This window comes from Montipora capricornis, chromosome 11 (assembly GCF_036669925.1).
Source record: "Montipora capricornis isolate CH-2021 chromosome 11, ASM3666992v2, whole genome shotgun sequence".
Lineage (NCBI taxonomy): Eukaryota > Metazoa > Cnidaria > Anthozoa > Scleractinia > Acroporidae > Montipora > Montipora capricornis.
This window is the reverse complement of record NC_090893.1, coordinates 22510194-22532117: the sequence shown is the minus strand read 5'-3', so window position 1 is coordinate 22532117 and position 21924 is coordinate 22510194. Positions and strand designations below refer to the sequence as shown.

General features: G+C 39.9%; 1 protein-coding gene across 1 annotated transcript; it reads right to left on the bottom strand.

Annotated features, from left to right (window-relative positions):
* Nucleotides 1-4193: 4193 nt before the first annotated feature.
* LOC138023534 (E3 ubiquitin-protein ligase TRIM71-like) lies at nt 4194-6499 on the bottom strand. The gene has a single exon (XM_068870539.1). The coding sequence runs from the start codon at nt 6453-6455 to the stop codon at nt 4269-4271; it is 2187 nt and encodes a 728-aa protein (XP_068726640.1). The 5' UTR covers nt 6456-6499; the 3' UTR covers nt 4194-4268.
* Between the last annotated feature and the right edge of the window lie 15425 nt (nt 6500-21924).

Here is a 21924-nt window from a genome sequence, read left to right as displayed (position 1 = left end):
ATGGGGCTGTTTCTTTTTAATGTTTTTATTACCCTACGAACTTAAGTTGAAAGTGAATGCATGTTTTTAAAGTTCTTTTCCTTTACTTTCGTGAAAATTGAGCAGTATTTTCGTCCTCGTCCGCTTGAATAGTGCGGACCTGCGTGGAAACAATCAGCGATTGAATTTGACAAAAAAACACACTCCAGAGGATGAGCACGACGGCAATGGAGAGACATAATACAAAACACCAACCAAATGAAGATGACCCCAGCTTAAAACTTCGTTGCTATGCTCGAGAAAGGTTTTTTTTTCGGTAAAAACCTTTCATCTCTTCAACGATCGATCCTCTCTTGGGTTCCAGTCCTTGCCCGACAGGTCACGCAAAAGCGTGACAAACGAACTTTTCCGAGAGCTTTGCAAAATCACATCGATTTTACTCGTTCAGATCATCGGTGACCCCTATTTTTTTAATCATGAATCACTTACTTTACTTACTATCTACAAAATATGATGAAATGAAAAAATTCTCACCGTAAGAAGTTATCTTTTTTTAACATTTTCTTTCATCGTGCCATCGAATTCCGGTAGTGGTTGCAACGGATAGAGCTTACGAAAACGCTCGTCGAGGATGAACTCTACTGTTTACCACATCCCTAGCGGTATACAATTATCTAAAAATCTCACTCCTAAAAACCTATGCACGGATACTTTCACTCCAATAGTTTATTTTTATGATTTTCGATGGATGAGCAGATGAGCCTACATCTCGCTATTATGACCGATTTCTCGAAATTAAGGCATTTTTTCCACTGCCATTTTCTCCGAAACAAAGTCGGTGACCCCCATTTTTTTTTTCATTTTTGGAGTAAGTACTTTATGACCTAACTCTAGGCGAGAAATGAAGAAAATCTCACCCTAGGAAGATTTTGGCGCGAACGTCCTTAAGTTTTGACACATTACATGAACGTACAACAGTCCTTCTCTTCTTTTCTACTTTTTCTTCAATGGTGTTCCTATGAACTAAGTTACAGGTTTCTTCTTCAACATCCTGCAATTAACGCCGACAACATGGACTATATTCACAGCCAGATAAACACGATAGAGCGAGTGCTGATTTTTCAAAAAAGTTTTACTTACTTACTCTTCTTTTTCGTAAAAGACAAGTGTCTCTTCTCTCTTTTTTTAATCTTGATTTTGTCCGCCGCTCCTTTTTTTCCGCTACTTTTTTCTTTTGCTTTTCATTCTTTTCCGCTGCTCAATTTATTTTTTTATTTGTCACTCACTTTTTTTGAAAAGATGTAAAAAATAGTGAGCTGCGGAAAAAAAAGGAGCGGCGGACAAAATCAAAATTAAGATTAACAGAGACCGCTAAGACCCTAAGACTCGAAAACGAAGTAAGTAACCCAAAACCCTCGATTTGGTTAACCCTACGCCTAACTAACTTTTAGGCCTAGGGAGGGTTTGCCAAATTGAGGGTTTTGGGTTATTTTCTTCGTCTTAGAGTCTTAGGGGGCTTACTTGATCTCGTCTTTGTTTTTAAGACATCCGAATGTGAGCAGCAAAAAAGAAAGAAATTTGAGTGAGCGGAGAAAGAAAAAGTGAGCTTCAGGAAAAACAAGTGAGCGGCAAAAAAAAAAAAAAGAGCGGCGGATAAAATCAAGAATAAAAAAAGAGAAAAGAGACACTTGTCTCTTACGAAAATGAGAGAGGAAATATATGTCCCTTTAAAAGCACCGTAGGCATAAACGTTTTTGTGTGTACCGTATCCCGCTTTGCCTAGATCAAAACTGCCCTAGGGTTATTTCCATGGATACATAAAAATAAATTTCCCATGTAACCGCATCCCCAAGGGTAATATGAAACCTGAGCTGAACCAAACCCAAGCCATCTACCCTACGGAAGGCCATAAACCCAAGGTGTGTGTAACCACAGCTATTCTATCTTTTTGCTCTGAAACCGTTCGTATGGATATAGTTTTAGGATAATTCGCCCACAGTTTACCACGTGAAAGAGATGGAATAATTTCGAAAGAGCTAATTGGGATTGTGTAAAATTTAAATCTTTTGTTTTAAGGAGACGTTTTCGTCGACGTTTCTGTCGAAGATATCCTGTGCCTAAAATGTGATAAGTTTGAGTTTGGCAGCCGTTAACATAAGCAACCTTTTGCGTGCGATAGTTTGACTGAACGTATTTGAAGCATACTTTATATTATCAGATCAGGGTCAATTTCTTAGAAAAAAGTCTTTGATGTCCAGTCTTGCTGCCATTCTAGGAAAACTTGTATAAACATCCCTCAAAGAATGAAGACAAACTTGTCATGTTTGCAACCAGTTAGAGCATGTTTTCCCCGTGACGTGTCCACGCTTAAGTGAAAACGACGGTATCAAAAGAAACGTTTGTCAATGTTTGTAAACAAGAAATATCGCTATAGCCTTTTTTTGCAGTAGTGTAGCTGCTATTGTTTGGTATTGTAAGCAGCTTCTATTGTTTTTAAGTCTAAGTCATTGTTTTAATTGTTTGTCTTTTGTTTTTGGCTAGGGTGGTGAGCCAACCACATCATACGTTACGAGAGCTGCTACATCACCCCTTTTTTCACTGAGACCCTGACGTCATCCTGGCGCTGACTCGTTCCCAGTCGTCTCCCGTTACGCCCTGCTCACGCCGGCGGGCACGTGAGCAGGGTTTTCGTTTAAGGCCAAACAAGCAGTTCTTTTCTTTTTGGGGCCCAACACTTTTAACATTGATCTACTTATTTTGAAAACCCGGTCTCTTCACATGTTCCAAATTTTCTTTCGATCTTACGTTAAGGTTAAAACTGCATGTATGTTAAAAGACTTGTAGAACTGAAGGTAGGCGAAACGTTCTAAGATCTTTCCGAAACCTTATTTCAATCGCCATCTTCATGCAAAAGTTTCTAGTCACCCCGATTTTCATCGTTCACATCTCTTCTTGTTCGTGCGTTGTTTTATGTTCTACAGTTTTTACAGGTTCTGGAAAATACCTATAATTTGTGTCAGCATTAAACCTTTCACAGATATCTGGAAATCTTGAGCACAGTTTCAGGTGCTTACCATCTTCTTTTTCGTTAATAGACTATTTTCCCTATCGCATAATGTAATAAGCTTAGAGCCTGGTTGTCACTAGCTTATGCTAGTGAAAACGAACGTCGACATAAGCATCAAATTCAACCACGGCATCCGCCATTTTGTTTAAATACTCAGACGCGGGGAATCTTAAACGAGTATTTTAATTGGCCAGACGTAGCAAATTTTCTTGTGCTTATGCTGTGTTTCGTTTTCACACGACGCAAGCGCGCAAAGCACAAGGAAAAGGAAAATTTTGATCCTTGTGTTTGTGCTTATGTTTGTCTCAACCTCGTTTTCACGGTGAAATAAGCGTTCTTATGCTTGCACTTGCGTCCTTAGTAAAAACCAAGCATAAGTCCTGTACAGCGTTGGATAAGAGAAGATCTCGATCAGTCAAAATTGATTAAAGACTATTTATGAAATTCAAGTAAACTTCTGCACGACTGATAAGCCATGTTAAAATGAAAACACTTTCTATGTCAATTCAAAATTTTCCTTTTAATCTTATCTCGACTGAAAAGTGCTTCTCCTTAATTGGAGAAAGGTGTAACAAGCTTGACACCTGCACAACCTTGTTCCCAGGACATTTCCCTCACTTGGAGGGGGAAGCGCCCTCGGAACGAGGTTGATTACTGCCTACAATAGCTACCTTTAAAACACTGATGTCAAATTGTAAGCAAACACCTAATTTACAGAAAAGATAACAAAACAAATTACCTCCAAAATTCTCCATTTAAAACTAAAAATAATGTTTTTTTTTTCAGTGGATTTTTCCCCGTTTTTCTCTTGCTTTCCTACAGGGTAGTTGCAGATTCTAGTACGTAGCTCTTTTCATTGGAAAGGTATAAGGGAATCTTGGCTTTCTTTACATTTTGTTTCATTAACATACGAGTTTGCACAGATGGCATCAATCATGCTGTTTAAAAATTGACTTCAAATGCTAAAAGAACTCTTTTAATTTTTTTAGATAAACCTCCAAAAGCCGTTTAGCTTTAATAACGGGGCAGTTATTACCCATCAAACACTGAAAAGTTCTTGGGTGACAAAGACGCTACTGATCCCATAATATTCTTTGTAAAATTTCGAATTTTCAAAACACCATTGTTTAGAGCCTATGCAATGCACTTTCAATATTCATTTCTTTATTCTCGGCTGTCTGATTAGAAAACGTTAGCCTTATACTAATAAAGCAAAAATATATCACATGCCATGGAAAACGGAAATGCAGCTGTTCAAGTAGTCACCTACTACGAGTCTGCCACCACTGTTTATAGCAACGCGAGCAGGAAAGTCATTTTTGACATACTGTCCATCAATTTTACTCAAAAACGTGCCGCTCAGTGTGAAGAGTTGCAGCCTATGGTTACTTGAATCACACACAATGAGCCGGTTGTACTTGTCAATAACTAGTCCAAGTGGATGATCAAACTGGCCATCATTGGACCCCTTACAGCCAATGTCATGTAAATACACTCCTGTTTTGTCAAATACCTTGACACAATTAGGAACATAATAAGAAACAAAGAATTTGTTCTGGTGATAAATAGCGCAATCTGGGGATCTATTACGGTCTGGGGCACTGAAGGATTGGAGTGTATCATTCCCATCAGGGGAGAGGACCTTGATTTTCTTGTCCGACCAGTCAGTTATAATTATACGACCATCACTCGCAATGGAAAGGTGACGTGGATTATCAAGATGTTTATCATTGATGTGTTTGATAAAGTGCCCCTCCTCACTGAACACACGAAGCTTATTGTCGCTTTGCGAAACTAAAGTCAGCAGGTCGCCAGAGTCTGTAAATGCCATCGACAAAGGTCTACCATCAATTTTTATCTCCCTTCGAAACTTTCCTTCTGAGCTCAACAGTTGAATTCTGTTATTCCAGCTATCTGCAACAGCAATTGTTCCCGTTTTATCACTCACATCAATATCGTGAATGCCACCAAATTTTCCTGTCCCCTCCCCAAATGATACAAACTGAAAGGCAAATTGATATTGCTGCTGATGAACCTGGACAATCCAAGGACTACCAGTCAGCGGCTGTTCACTCACAAGGATCTCCACTCTGTGTTGTCCGGCACCTTGTGGTGTGTATGTCACTGTGTATTTGCCGTCTTTGGTGTCTTTAATGTCTGTTTTTAGTTGATCACCTTCTGGAGTCAATATGTCGACTTTGATTTTATCATCTTGTTGATAACATTGAAATCCTTCTGAATCCTTTGTAACAATGACAAAATATGTCTCCTTCCTTTCTTTTACTTCCTTGCTGTCTTGACCTTCAGCCACACACTTTGAGGGATCAGTCTTCGTGACAACAACTCGATCCATAAGATCCAATTTCTTTTCCACCAAGTAATGTATATGTGGCGACTTGTAAAGATCGGGTTTTCTTACATTTAACAGTTCATTACAACGTCCGAGGATGGCGTGATTTGTTTGTAGAATTTCGACGCTGAAATTTCTTTCTAAGATACTCTGACAGCGTTCGAAGCAGCTTTTCAGCTGGGTGGCAACCAGCTCGAAGTTTTCCAGTCGCGTTGCGTGATGTTTTTGTTCCGCTTCATAAATTTCACGAAACTTGTCCTTCATTTTCCTCTCGTGTTCTCGCAAATCACAAATCAATTTTTCCACAGTGTCTGTCATTTTCTTTTCCTCGTTCAAAATTTCCTCTTTGTTTTTGTTCCTTAGAGCAGTTTGTTTCTTAATTTTACTCTCATATCTGACCATTTCCGCTCTCACTTTGGCCACGGCGTCGGACATTTGCATCTTTTGTTCTTGTGCAGCTTTCTGAGTGTCTGTCTTAGAGTGTCGATCGTGACTCACTACAGTACATTTGTGGCAAATCAGAACTTTACAGTCTTCGCAGTAAAATTCGAGAGGTTGATCTTCATGATATTGCTGGGAACACATCACAGGTCTGTGGATCAACTCTTGCACATCTTGCGCTTGCAGTTTGTCGATCAAAACATTGCGATGACCCCTTGTGGCCTTCAAGCGTTGGTGAGCTTCAAAACAAGATGCACATAGAAAATCCTGGCACACGAAACAGTAACATGTTGCCGTATTGTTCTCGTCACAACTGTTGCATCTTTGAGACTGTACGCTGCCATCTTCTAGAGCCAGAACATCCACCAATCGGTTGAGATGAAACGATGACGGCAAATTCTCGAAGGTGTCTGTTTCGGGAATTTGGAATGAAGTCTGGCAAACCGGACATTTGATTGTCGCTTTTAGCTGTCTCCTTGCGAAGTTTGCATGTCTGTCGAGACACACCAGGCAGAATGAGTGAAGACATGGTAATGTCTTGGGATTTTTGACAGTCTCTATGCACAATGGGCATTCTGCTTCCTTTTTAAGATTCTTGAAAAGCTGTTGAACATCCATGATGAAGCCAAGCAACGCAAAATGAGGGCGTGTGAAATAGTGACGTCACTGAAATCCCGGGACTCTGTGCGGTCGAGTGGATGACCCCGTTACTCTGGTCTAATCGAGTGCATAGCATTTTACTGCACTTCATCAAGAACTAACACCCAACCTGAGATTTTGTTTTGGCTGAAAACTCAGGGTGCTTACCATTAAGCCAAACCGACCATCCAGAAACCGGTCGGACGAACCGCTGAAAATGGAACGACATTTAAATGACGGTCCTCTCTTCCTTATTCCTTATTCCCCCAGTCGATGGTTTTCCTAAACCATCATGGATGATGCAATAGTTCCGATGCTTTGCTTAGATTCTTAGGAGTGAGGAAGACATCGTTTGAGAATCTTCAGTTAGGACTGCTTGTGACCGTTCAAAAGAGCCTCTACGACTTCTGTATGAACAAAATTTTGAAAAGAAAACGCGGGAAATATGCGTATTTGCTCAGTTCTTGGTTTCCACGTCACGCAAAGAAAAAATAAAAACGCTTACCATTCAATAAATAATAATAATAATTATTATTATCATTATTATTATCATTATCATTATCATTATCATCATTATTTATATTATTATTTAATAGATTCTAGAGCGCTATTTACATTCACTGATCAACTACGCTTTACAATTTAAAATACTAAAATAAAATTCAAATTAGTAAAAGTAATTACATGTATATTAATTAATAAAACAGAATATTTATACTAATGATAATAAACTTAATTAGTAATACTAATAAGAGTGAATATCAAACAGGGTACGCTTTAATGGCTACACGAAATAAATAAGTTTTAAGCTTACATTTGTAAATAGCTGATGACTGGATATCACGTAATTCAACCGGCAAACTATTCCATAAATATGGAGCGACAGCAGAAAAAGACCTATCACGTAAAGTGACAAGCATTTTCCCATAAGAAGGTTCTAAAAATTTGATGTGATCTAAAATTATGCATAGATCTAGGCTTAATGTTAATTAATTCTATGCTATACTTGGGCGCCAATCCATGAATAGCTTTATTAAAACTATTCAAGATCTTAAGATCTTAAAATGAACACGATGTTGTACTGGTAACCAATTAACTTCATAAAGCGCGGGAGAAATATGCGAGTATTTTTTTTTAAGTTCAGTACAAGTCTAGCCGCAGCATTCTGCACACGTTGCAATTTAACAATTTGCGACTTGGGAAGGCCATACAAAAGTCCATGACAATAGTCTAAACGGCTGGTGTTAAAAGCATAAAGAGCGTTAATAACGAATCATTAGTAAAATACTTCTTAATCTTTCTAATATTATGTAGGTAATAAAACGCGGTATTACAGATTTTTGGTTACTTGCGTTTACATTGACAACTTGTTATCGAATCATGCACCAAGATTTCTAACACACGAACTAGGATAAATATCATATTCACCTACAGAGATATTGCATACATCATTGCTCTTAGCTAATTGTTGTCTAGTTCCTATTAATATCAACTCATGCAGTTTTATCATCATTAATCATTAACCTATCCCCAATCATCCAAATCCTTAAGTCACTGATACATCTATTCATAACACTAATAGCTTCATCCAGACTGGATGTATCATCAGACTTAAAACTAAGATACAATTTCGTCTCATGATCAGCAAAACAATGTACGTTAGGAAGATGTCACTCCATGATAGTAAATAGCTTAGACGCATAAACTACAAATGATTAAGGCCCAAGGCAACACCACAGTCCAAGTCAAAATTATTTGACAGAGTTCCATGTATAGAGATTCGCTGACTTCTTTGAGAAAGATAGGAGTAGCACCAATTGAGAGCATTCCCACGTAGACCAACTTCATTATGCAAACGATCGAGCAACACATCATGGGTCACTGTGTCAAATGCTGCACCGAGATCCAATGAAACCAGCAACGTTATATAATGGGAGTTCATCTTTAGAAGACTATCATGATGTTGTCTATATACAGACTGGAACAAGGGATAAATGCCATTTTCCATCATATGCTCATGCAACTGATTAAAGACAGCTCTTTCATGCAGTTAGTTTTGACACAAACTGTAGGTTACTTACTGGCCTTACTAGACCAGATTCAGACCAGTGTTCTTTAATAACAGATTAACCGTTAAGTCAAGAAATTGAAATGTTGTAGAAGGGTGATAAACAGCGTGTCAAAGTTTTAAGGTTGTGCAATATTCCAAACTCGAGTTATTCGGCAAAGGGTACCACTCAAAATTATAGTGTTTAGTATGAATCAGTATGGAGACTTCATGGAGGGAGACACCAACATGGCGGCCGGAAACCACTGGAAACATCTGGAGTTTACTTCGGCTTCATCGAAACATTTTTTCTCTCTGCTAAAAACATTGGCATAGACACTTCTCCTGACAGAAGACGCAAGGCTTGGGAGGTGGCCAGTTTAATGCCGACGCACGACGCGCGCGACTATTGATTATCTTGTCTGAAAACATAAGCATCGTGAAAATAGGGGGCTGCGCCGCATTATATGGCGGAAATTCTTAATTCCAGCTCAAGCTGAAAAGCCATGTGATTTGCTATTTTTTTTTTATTTTTAGTCTGGGCTAAGAAACAGATTGAAGAGAGGAACTTCAAAAAGCGCACTGATTTTGTTCTCGGATCCTGGCAGATGTCTCTTCTTGAGTTGACATTTCGCACCTGGGCGGTAATTCAGCGTGTTTTTGTAACAATGTTTAAGCCGGGTGGGCGGTCCGAAATTTCTTCACAAGCTAAAAATCGTCTTGTTCGTCTTGTTATACGGGCCTTAAGACTCAATCGTATTTGTAAGAAACGGATTATTGTTAACAAAAACCCAAGCCAACAACTTTCCCACACGGAAACAAGCACATTGAAAGAGGTTTATGCAGGCTGCGCAGTAACATCAGACAAGACGACGCTTTATAAGTTGGCGCCGTATGACTGAGGTACTTTATTACTCCTGTTTTCGCTTTTGATCTTAAGAAAATTACTTAGGAGATACAATTTTAATCTGGTCCTTTCTGACAAATCAGTCCTGATTTTAGAGTGAATAAGATGTGCAAAACAAGAGGCACCAGTTAGAAGAATTTTGAATGTAATAATGTCATTTTAGGTGTTCTTATTTTCCGCTTTATCAAAGGGAAGTTGCAATTAAATGTAAAAACTACTACTGGTGAAGGCCTCGCCTTATAGCAAGCACCATGGCATATGTACAGAATGTATCGTATACCGTCATTGCTTATATTTTGAATGCATTGATTGTGTTTCAGTGACACTAGCTGAGGCACCCCCTCCCCCCTCGATTTCTCCTACGTCCCCCGTCCCAGTTGCCCAAGCCCCCCTTTCCAGGTTAAAAGTAATATTAGGTTGTTTAAATAACGACGGCTACGGTTACGAAAACGCCACAAAACAAGAATATTTCATTGGTTAAAAGAGGAAAAATAATCGTGCTGCACGTGCTGCACGCTTTTTATCTCGTATTTTTGCGGTCCTCTGCATAAACAACAACGTGAAATCACCAAATTTGTGGTTTTAACTACAGCGTAAGCGAGCAATTGAGAACCTTTCATTAGCTGTGGTTACACTAACCCTTTTACCCATGGGTAAATAGTTTAACCTCGGACAAGAACGGTGCTTTTAAAGAGACACCTATTACTTCTCTCCTTTTTGGTAAAAGACAAGTGTCTCTTCTTTTTTTTTTAATGCTTATTTTGTCCGCCGCTCACTTTTTTTTCCTCCTGCTCATTTCTTTTCCGCTGTACCTTTTTATGGCGCGCCTTTCCAGTCAATGTCCAAACAGCTTTATTTTGTATTGCGTTTATTAGATTTCTGTGCCGTGATTTTTATTTCCTTTCTAAAAGTTTTTTATTTTGCTTTGATGTATTTTTTATCTCTTCCCATAATTAATTTAAATAAGTGTTAAGCACATTTATTTTTTTTCTCCTCTTTATTTTATATTCGTTCATTTTACAGTTTGCTTTAACGCGTCAGTATTGTTTTAAGATTTGATACTGCTGGGTTGTACGTACTGACAAATGGTAGGGTTTTCTCGCTTGTTTTGGCCTTTTTTTCAGTGCCGACTGCCTTCCAGAAAAATTGATCTAGGATGGTGTTCTCTCGATAAGATGCAAAGGGTTGCCTCGCCCTTCAAGACGGGCTTTGAATCAAAATAGAGCCTCCTCAAATGTTGTTTTCGGGATCTTAGCGGTCATAGGTGTTTTATGATTCTCTATATTTTGAAGGTACCCGAAAAAAGTGAGCAGCTAAAAAAGTGGCCTGCGAAAAAAAAAAAAAGAAAAAAGGAAAAATTAGAATGAGTGGCGAAAGAAAGATTAAGATGCAGGAAAAAATGGGCGGCGAAAAACAAGTGAGTGGCAGAAAAAGAAGAGGCGGAGGAGAAAATTAAGATTAAAAAAAGGAAGAAATAACACATGCAAGTTTCTGACGTTTTTGGTCCTTTGTATAGCCCTCGGGATACTGATTATCTCTGAGATACTGGAAAACTTGGTTGTATCATTTGATCTTGGCCATTTCAGTCGAACAATTATATACGGAATGATTACTATACTCACTCTCGCGAGGGACACTTTAAATACTTTTAGTGAAAGCGAAGTTTATTGTTCAAATTAAACTGTTCATTCTTTTGTGTTATAGCACTTGTTCTATTTATGAGATCGCAGATTTTCTTTCCCATCTCTTTCTCACCTCAAAGTAAGTCAGTGAGAATAAATATCAAGAACGGTTCTTTTAAAGCGCCGACCATTTAAAATATTAATTAAAAGAAAAAGAAATTAAAAAAAAACAATGCTTTCAAAAATAAGAGATAAAATTTGCATCTACTTTATGAATATGCCACAGCGCGTGCTTTAAACAACTTTTACTGCACCTCAAGTCTAACCCTAACTTTTTTCTCCTCATTGAAAATTAATACGAGAATCAATGACTTGACAAGTTTAGTTATAAAAAAGGAAAAATCTTCTAAGGCCCTTGTAATCCAGTATAAAACCTCTAAAGGCTGGTTTACACATAATATCTGACCTGCTAATCGCCCTTTCTCGCAGTCGGAGACTGAATTACTAAGAACGCAGCTCAACGAAGTCGGACCGAAGGAGCTGTGCTGCCGGCTAGGCGCTCGGCCCCTGAACATGACCCATGTATAACCTCGAAGCACAGCACCACAGCCTGATGGAATAGGCCGGGAGTCGATTTTGAGGAGGGAGGAAAACCGGAGTACCCGGAAAAAAAACCCTCGGAGTCAGATTGAGATCGACTGAAACTCAGCCAACTTTCGACCCGAGGCCAGAGTTGAACCTGGATCGCACAGGTGGGAGGCACGGTTGATGACCACTAAACCACCCTGACTCCCCTCATTTACGTACAAGGCAAGCATAAGCACAAGCAACATACGCAGACGGAGTAGCGTTTTGATAATTGGTACCTTTTTTAGAACAAAAGACACTAATTAACAACAGGTTAATGCGCCTGCGTATGATGCTTATGCTTATGCTTGCGTCGTATGTGTAAACAAGCCTTAAGAGCGCCTCTTTCAACCAAGAGGTGTTACTTGAAAAAGTGGCACCTTCTTTGTGGAAGCGCCGCCCATTCAAACTATCAAATGGAAGAAAAAGCGATGCTTTACGAAAAAGCCACAATGCGTGCGTGCTTTCAACAACTTTACCTGAAGCTTAAGTCTGACTTTGCTTTTTATTTCCTTGTTAAAAAGATAACAGGACAATTCTATGAATTCCAATTGCGTTATTTAAGATTCTCTCAGAAAGGAGTTAAAATTTGCATCTACATACTTCTAAGTGACCTAAGTCTTTTCCTCAAGTTTCCCCGATCCAAAATCTAACTTTTTATCGGTAAACAAATCTGCGAGGAGGAACTAAATCCGCTAGTCCCCCGGGGGTCCAAATTCGCTAGCTGATTTGTACGGGGGAGGTCCAAATCTGCTAGCGGATTTGTACCGGGGGCTTCAAATCTGGGGGGCTCCAAATTCGCTAGGACACCGCTACTTTGATGCAGATATTTGAGGGGTTTGTTTTATTTATTTAATTTTTTTTTTCACTTACTTTTTAAAGAGAATCTGAGTGAACTCTTAGGTTCCAGAAACACTGGAAACAGTTAAGGTCGTAAAAAATGGTTACTGTTATTCATCGTGGTGAAGTACAATGATAATAAAGTATTCTCGTTTGTCTCACGATGTGATCACTTGTGATGTAGATCGCGACGTTTCGACTGCATTCTGCTAGTCTTCATCAGACGATGAGGTCGACTGGTTACGCGTCACCTCTTAAGCAGGAGGCTCCGCTGTGATTGCTTGGTTTTCAGCAGCTCCGATTGGTGCATTTCGATTCCGGCTGTTTCGGTGTGTTGTTCCTTTGGCGGTCTGCTGTCGTACGGTTCTCCTGTTGTTGTGTTTCTTGATCGTGGGCATCCACGCTTCCGGAATTTACATTACACTATCCCTGTTGATGTTTTTAAGGTAAAGTCTTATGTGAATCGCCTCTTTGACCCTGCGTGTGTACCAATGAGGATCGCGATCACGGAGGTCTGAGTACGGGCAAGTCGGATGTCTCGCTCATGTTCTTTGATTCTATCTTGCATAGGACTTCCAGTCTCACCGATGTAGACTTTACCGCATTCACAGGGAATCCTGTAAACCACGCCATCTTGTTTAGTCCGTTCGACAGTGTCTTTCGGTCGTACTAAATGTGATCTTAATGTAGTCTCCGACCTGAATTGCGTTTATGCCTTCTTGCTGTAGGCAGCGGAGAAATTGTTCGGATAGGCCTTTGACATAGGGTAAAACCGCAGTAGACTTGTACAGAAGACAGGTGTTCTTCTCCTTGGAGATAATAGAGGGTTTTGTTACGAGACGTTTGGCGCGCTCGTAGAGGCACTTGACAATACCGCGTTTTACTGATTGCGGGTGGTGGGAATTTTACACTAAGTACTGATCAGTGTGCGTAGGCTTCGTGTATACGCTGGTGGTGAGGCGGCCGTCCGGTTCTCTTGAGACTGGGGTGTCAAGGAAAGCGAGTTTGTAGCCGTTCTCTGTCTCCATGGTGAAGCGAATGAAAAGCTGCTGGTTGTTTAGATGATGGAAGAAGCTATCAACGTTTCCGCGATCCATGATGGTGAAAGTGTAGCGTTTCCAGATCTTAGGTTTGTAGTCCGAAGTAGTTATTGCCTGTTGTTCGAAACTCTCAATGTATAGGTTAACAATAACAGCGGAGGCCGGGCTTCCCATTCCTTCTAATTGTTTGTAAATTGATCCAATCCCAGCTGCTGAAAACCAACCAATCACAGCGGAGCATCCTGCTTAAAAGGTGACGCGTAACCAGTCGACCTCATCGCCTGATGAAGACTAGCAATATGCAGTCGAAACGTCCCGATCTACATCACGAGTGACCACATCGTGAGACAAACGAGAATACTTTATTACTGGAAACAGTGTTTCTTTGATCTGAGTGTTCTATTTTTCAAATTTCCTGGGGAGCATGGGCCCTAGCAGCTCTCGCCTTCGAGGCTCACGAGACGCCATGCCGCGCCAAAAGATGTCACTTCAGGTGCTTTCAGAAATATGTCTGCTACTTTACAAAACTGTCGAAACCCCTGAGACGAACCTGTCAGATTTCAACGAGCACTGCCCGGCTCGCTTGAGCGAAACAAAATTGGATAATCAAAGCCCACAAAAAAAAAGAAGATTTCTATTAAATTTAAAGGTCTGTCATCTGAGAACATTGATCTTGAAATGGCTGCCGATATCCCAGGACTGATGGAAAGTGTCAAGGGTGATGCTGCAGCCACTGGTGTGGCAAAATCAAAGAAACAGTAAGTGGAAACTGGCAGAGCAAAGGCTGAAAATCCTCCCAATGAGAGTGTCAAAAAGATAAAAAAACCAAAGCCAGCGAAGTCGTCATCATCGCACTCTGAAAGTGAACATGTCAAGTTAGTGATCAAGAAAGACGAGCTTTCATCAAGCAATAAAACTGAAGAGGAGAAGAAAGCCGTCCAAACAACATCTGGATTAGTTAAAGCAGGGAATCAGAAGAAAAGCACTGTAGATACAACTGCAACTAGTAGAAAAGGGAAAGGAGGCAAGATCCCTGTCAAATCAGTATGTATATAATAAATATTGATCATATGACTCATTTCCAAGATGCAACTTTGAATGGTCACACAGAGGGATGTTTCTCATCGGATCTAAAGTTAACCACCTTGAACAGTGTAAAAAGAAAAAAAAAAACAGTGCCAAATTCAAAGACAAGTACTGCTCAGTGGCTATACATGTAGATTTCATTTGAATGGTCACACTTTAGGATCTCATCCGAAGACTCAAAAAGTTAGAACCACGTTGTACAACATAGCCTGGAGGGGGGGGGGGGATACCTTCAGTGAGACGAACACCCTCAGTGAGACGAAAATCCAAAATTTACACCCCTAAGTGAGACGACGAGCATCCCCCCTTTTTATGTGGCAGTAGTCCCCCCCGGGCAACACGGTAAACAGCACCAAAGGAAAGTACTGTTCAGTAGCTTTCATCTACACACTCAAAAGTTAGGATTACCTTTTATAGCAGAAAAAATGTAATGTAGCACCATAGGAAGGTACTCCAGAAGTATTCATTCAATGGTCACTCTTTAGCATGTTGTGATTGATCTAAAAAAACTAAACCTTCAAGAGACTTTTGTTTAGTTAACACCATCAGAGGGTGGTCCTACTACTCATAAACATTTAGTTTTAACCACTCGCTGAAAAATGTCCCCATTAAGGTGTGTACAATTCCATGTATGAGTATACAGTTCTTACCCAATCCTACGTAATCTTCCACTCCTTGCATACGGAACCCGCGCCCGCAGTGCGCGCGGCAGTCAAAACTGTGCTATCCTGTCAATCATTTGCCCTTTCACCGGAAACAGTGCATTTCGGTTGTGCGTGTCGATTTACCCCGTCGAAGGGAATCGATTAAAGTCTTTATTCGCGAAGTTAACTCAAATAAATACATTATCAATACAGTTTTGCCGTCTTCTTACACTTGATTCGAAAATACCAGCCTGAATTCGTCTTAGATTAGTCAGAAAAAGCACAAATAAAAGCCAAAGCACAACAGCTTACGTTCGAATTCTGCTCGCCGACAAATTGCCACAAAATGTGTTAAATGGTTTCCTGGCCCTCTATTAATAGCGCTCACGTGCATTTTAAATGGGGTATCGGGAAAGAAAATTGTCAAGCTGATATTTGTTTCGTAGCGAAAATTTGTATAAGCACTACAAAACTTTTACTAACCATTGCCCGAAGGAACACCTTTGAGAAGCTGCAAGGAAGCTGCTGATGAATTTTGCACAAAAACCTCGGCCCCTACCACCGGAAAGCCAGACTTGGAAAGTTTTTCAGCGGAAGGCTCACTAAGGAAGAGTTTCTAGAGCTTGCCCTCCCGCAGGTCGCCAGAAAGGTGCAAACAAGCTGATTCATGTCTGAAAAGAGTAAGATCTAGAAGGTGCAGTCAAATTTTGTTTCTTGTATTGGGCAAAAATTTATTCAAAACTTTTCCCTCACTCCCAAATAAGAACTTGCTGTGTCTTGCAATTCTACAATGAATTACTATTAGGCCAGTACGAGAATCAACATCAAAGAGGCACTCCCAGGGGTTTGAGGGAAGAAGAGAACATGGCTTATTTGAACTGGGGAACAGAGTAACAATATCAAAATATTTTAGGGAACAAGGGAAGAAAACCAATATTTAAATTTTAGGGATCAAAAGGCTGGGAACAAGTTTCAAAGTAATTTGGGGAACAAGGAAACACAAGGAAATATCTAAAGGGAACAAGAACTCCTCTCCCCTGGAGGGCCTCATCAAATGTTCTGCCTCTATCCAACAGCTCAAACAAGCTATTCCAACAATTTTTGAATGACCAACAGGAAAAGAAGACTCTCTAAAATAAACAAATTATTTATAATAATTATCACTTTAGCATGCGAAACAATGCTCAGATGCTTACGAGCACCCTCATGCCCATGTTTGTAAAAAAGCACCATGAAGTATTCCTTGCGGCTGGTTTAGGCATTGTTTCATCTTTCAACATCAGGCAAAACCAAATCAACTCCATTCTCAGAGGGCACTGGGGAAAGAGGCTAGAAGAAAAAACTTGCATTAATCCAATTCTCCCAAGGTAATCTTTACAGAATAAGATTATTGAAGGAACACTTTTGAGTGCCAACCTTAAGCCTTTTAAAACAAGCGCAAACAATATTTATAGTCTTTAAATTCACAAAATGTCAAACAGCATATTTTATTCTCATATTCAATTAGATTTGGCTGCAATATTCCTTAAAACTATGCAGAACTATTTACCATAAAATGTGGAACATTTCCTGCCTATCTAAATATGCTGCAAAAGGGCTCCAAAAAGCAACCAGTTAAGTTTTTAGATAAAGATACACAATACCTAAAAAATAAATTATTTGATGTGATCAAGACATTGAATGACCAAGCAATAAACAAATGGCAGCAATGTATGTTAGGTTCACAAAGTGGGAAAAAAATATTCCTCCACTGATGTTTCAATACGCATATTTTAAATTAATGTTCTATCAACAATTCAAGAGACTGACTTTTCACTGACATTGATTTACATTTCCATGATAAGTTTTAAAGTGAATCTGGCAACCACAGTGCCCTATGAAATTGGAAATAACTTAAACAAACTCTTTAAACTAACATTTTACAAGGGACACCATTGTTAATGCCCTGCAAAGAACAAAGATTAAATTGAAAAAAGAGTTGGTCTGGAGTTTATCCACAATGGACAGTTAGTGGCTGCATTCACCAATGTAGAGAACGAACGCATCAAGTTTCTTCTCAAGCAACCAGGTGTTCAAGGAGCTATTCAATTTCCAAAGAACTATGGTAGTGTACAACAGTACCTGGGTGAATTCGGGTACGTGGCCTGAAACTGAAACTTGTGGAGCCAAACAACTTGTTGAGCTTAGTACTTAAACTGGGTAGATAATTATGTCTACAAATATTGTCTATTCAACCAACAGTTTCTCCTAATTTTGTGTACCATTCACTTGTTGGTTCCTCAATTTAAAAAATCGCTAATTCAATTAAGGATTCAAGTCCTTTCAAATGATCAAAGTTACTTTGCGCCACCAGGAACAAACGAAAAAATACAAGCAATGAAGACAAACTGCTCAAAAATGCACGACTCCCTTTGAAACAGCAAAACGGGCCGGGGATCCTGAAGTCACTAAAAAGTGCTGCATGCTACGTGGATGTTTGCAGAACGATCGCAAGTTGTAATCACTGAAAGACCCCAGATCTGATAGATGATGGTCGTGCAAGACTCGCCAAGCAAGTGGAACACCCAACAGGATTGTTTGTTATTTGGCACAGCAGATGAACGAAAAATTGTTCCCCTCACTATTAAGTTCCAACCCGACAAGACCAATCTTTCCCAAATACAACAACAATTTGGGCAGCAGGCAAGCTCATCACAAGCCATCGAAGTTGGCATAAAGCAGCATAGCGCTTCACCTGAAGTTCGATCATGGTGGACACAAACAAGAGCTGAAAAAACTTCACATGGTCAGACGTCCAAATGCGATTGACCCAACACTCATTAGAGCGGCTCAGTTATCGGACATCAAAGTGCTGAACAAACCAAGGGATTTCGTCGTAAAAATGTTCACACAGCAACGTCTTCTTCTTCTACAGAATAAAGTTCAAAGGCGATCCTGGTTTTTAATCACATGCTAGACCAATTCATAAACTGGATAAAGTGGATTGGCAAATTGATTGCCAGAACAATGCGTCATTTCTGTCCCGCTGAGTTCAAAGAAGCGACGGTCAAGAGAGTCACAAGAGAAGGCTGAGCGAATGTCCACCGATCTAACCAATCCGAATGTAAACAATTGGCGTGACGTCCAATAGCACAAGGATAGCACAGTTTTTCCCGCTCGCTGAATTCTGATTGGTCAGTTTAAATTTCAGTAGCTCTCGCCGTATGCAAGGCTATTTTCTTCCGATATTGCTTGCAGAAGAGCAAATGGGAGGTCACCACGTTAGGTTTCTGAAAAGATCAAAATTAATGGAGAGTTATAAATTGTGTGTGTAAAAATTAACCCATTGATTCCCAGGGGTCCCCATTGACAAGTAAAATTAGCTGGCGTTAAACAGAGTAAAATATTAAGGGCGCTTTCCATTTGACCGAACTGACAAGGCCAGACCGGGCATTTGGGAGGACTAACCCTAACCCTAACCCTTCCCCCCCCCCCCCCCCCCCCCCCCCCACCCCATTGACGAGAAAAATCGTCTGGCATTAGACAGAATAAAATTGGCTGAGTCTCACTCCCAGGACTCAATGGGTTGACCTACTTCAATATTAATCAGCACAGTGATGTCAAATTCAATGTACCACACTAACTGAGGAGGAAACCCTTTGACCCCCAAGACGGCCTGAACTGGCCATACTTAGGGCGCTTTCCCTTTGTCAGAACTGGCCGGCCAGACCTGTCATTTTGCAAAGAAAATGTTGCAATTTGAGTACACTATCATGATAATCCCTTGCATTCTTCTGGAGGAGTATATATCGTCGTGGAAGACGGTTAATTTGAAGGCATTATAGAGTTAGATTTTACACTTTCTGACGCTAGACAATTTATTTTTACTCATCAATGGGCGTACAGTGTAGTTTAGGACTCAATGGGTTGAACTCTGCAAGTACAAATAATATTTCAACCAAGTTGTTTAAGTTTGCACGACACTAATCCTGTGTTCGTTAATTAAGTGTTTGCCAATGGAAGAGGACTGTTTCGTGTGTTCAGCCGCGCGTTGGTGCAGGTGCCTGAGAGTACAGCCTACATAACTTGCATCGCACAAACACCCGAAAATGGCCCGTAAGGTTTCGGGACTTTCGAAAAACGGCCCCCTGAACCCGGAATTCCGGATCTCTCAAGTCCAGCACCCTGGCCACTTGGCTACGCCGACGATGACGACGACGGAGCCTTGAGCCATTGATACCGAACTGTTGTGTGATTTTTCCGTGCTTTATTATTTACTGATTGTGTTTTTCTCCCTTGAAGACCCTGGTGAAGTCCATGTCAGCCTATCAGTGCTACTCGACTCTGCACTGTGCGCAATAGCACCAATACTGTTTCTCACTACACAAGTTCCAGAAATGGATGACTGTTCCTAAAAGACCCAGGTATTAACTGCACTTTATTATATGGCAAGCGATTCTCAGGCTAAATGGAACACTCTGATTGACTGGTTTTCGGTCGGGATTTTACAGTACGGACCATTACAATGGAAACGGCCCGTTTCCATATTTTTTCTCTCCCCCTGGAAATTCAAGTTGAGCGAAACACAAAAAGTTTTTAAGAAGCGGAATTTATTTTTTCATCACAAAAGTACTATTCTGGCAAGCAGAATTTAGTTTTACATGGAAAAGGTTACCTTTCAAAGTTCGCTGTTGGAAGACGAACATTCACCAAGCGGAGAAGGGGTCCGAAAGCTCAAAGACACGATGCCATATAATACTTACTAACCCCTCGGTCGTTTTTGTACGGCTAGTACGGCCATTGCGCTCGTTTAGTATGTCAATACATGTTGCCTGATACATGAACATTCCCAGTGTGTCAGCAAATCGTTCAAGCCATCATAAATAGGTTGTGTTTTAAAGGGAAAACTTACAAAAGTATCGAGGGTTAGAACCATGCTTAGTTTGAATAAATCGGTTGACCTTTGTCATTATCTCGAAAACACAGAAAATAAAGTGATAGAAGTGCCTCAGCTATAAACGGGAATTAAGTCTCTTTTTATCTGGAAGTTTCCAAAGTGTGTCTGGCTGCTTTATCACAGAAAGGCCACAATTTCAAACTTCATTAGAAGAGTGCTAACCTTGAAATAAATTATAGCGAATTTTAGCTTTAAAATGTCTATTCACATGTCGCTTTATCACAGACAATCTTACCTCGCTTAAAAACGCAAAAAAACCTTAAAAAATACTTAGCTGTATTAAAGCAACAAATGTTTGTGTGGGGTATCCCTTCTGTCAAGTATCAGTGAAAAGGGACTTTTATATATGTGATGGCGACGTTGACGAAATAACGATACTATCGTAAGACTTTTGCAATTATTCCGTCTTGTTTACGTCGTACAATGTGGGCGAAGTATCTTAAAAGTATTAAGCACTAGCGGTTTTTAGAGTACTGAAAAATAGAGAAGGGAAATTTGAAAGCAAAGATAGGCGATCCTAAAATTCATTTTTCCTGATACAAACAAACCTTTTTTAAAAAAATTCGAACAAATGTTGCAAACGTTATTTCTTCCAGTCTACATTTATTCTGTAGTAAAAGTGGGGATTGTCTTTGAAAAACAAGGCAATTCAAAATAAATAAATAAATAAATAAACAATAAGACAAATGCAAAAGTGTCTTGTCGAATTCAAGTCACCGACCTGACATTTGAATTTTTTTTTTCACTTCTGAATCACCGTTTTAACTAAAGACGCCGATGTCCTAGAAAAGACAAGTAATGAATCGTAACTGAAATCCTGTATTGATCCAATTAAGATCTATTGTTAGTCCAATATTGTTTTTGTATTGCTCAAGTATGGCTCGAGTATCGGCCATGTATTACTCCGGTAGTGGCCTAGCACAGTTGCAGTATCCCTGCAGTGTTAAAAAGTTACTTCCCGTTTGTATCATTCTGCTAAATACCAAATGCCCACTATCACCAGCCAACTCAAACAAATTTACGGCCTAAGCGGCACTGAGAACGGAGCTTTTTATTTCAGAGCTACTTTTTGTCTCTTTTTCCTCGTAAAAAGAAGCCAAACAAAAACTCGAAAATGGAGTATTATTATTAAAATTGATTTTAAAATAAAGACCACCCTACGAACACTTTGAATTGGACACTGAAAGTGAAAGCCTCAAATTAAAGCTAAAAAACAAAGCAAGGAACATGAACTGACATCTTCGCTACTTAGCCATTAGTGAAGTTGAGGTTTTTTTTAAGACCTTTGCAAAAACCGTGGACAGTAAAGCCTGGTTTTCACTAGCGACGCAAGTACAAGCGCAAACACAAGCACAAATATAAGTAGCTTATGCTAGTGAAAACGAACGTCGACATCAGCGTAAAAATCAGTCAAAGAATCCGCCATTTTGTTCAAATGCTCAGATCCAAGAGGAATCTGGAACGAGTGCTTTAATTGGCCAAACAGCAAATTTCCTTGTATTTATGCTGTGTTTCGTTTTCACACGACGCCAGCAGACACAAGCATAAGCGCAAGCACAAGGAAAAGGAAAAGATTTTAATCCTTGTGCTTGTGCTTGTCTTAACCCCGTTTTCACGGCGAAACAAGCGCTCTTATGCTTGCACTTGCGTCCCTAGTGAAAACCAGGCTTAAGTCTTGTACAGCGTTGGATAAGAGAAG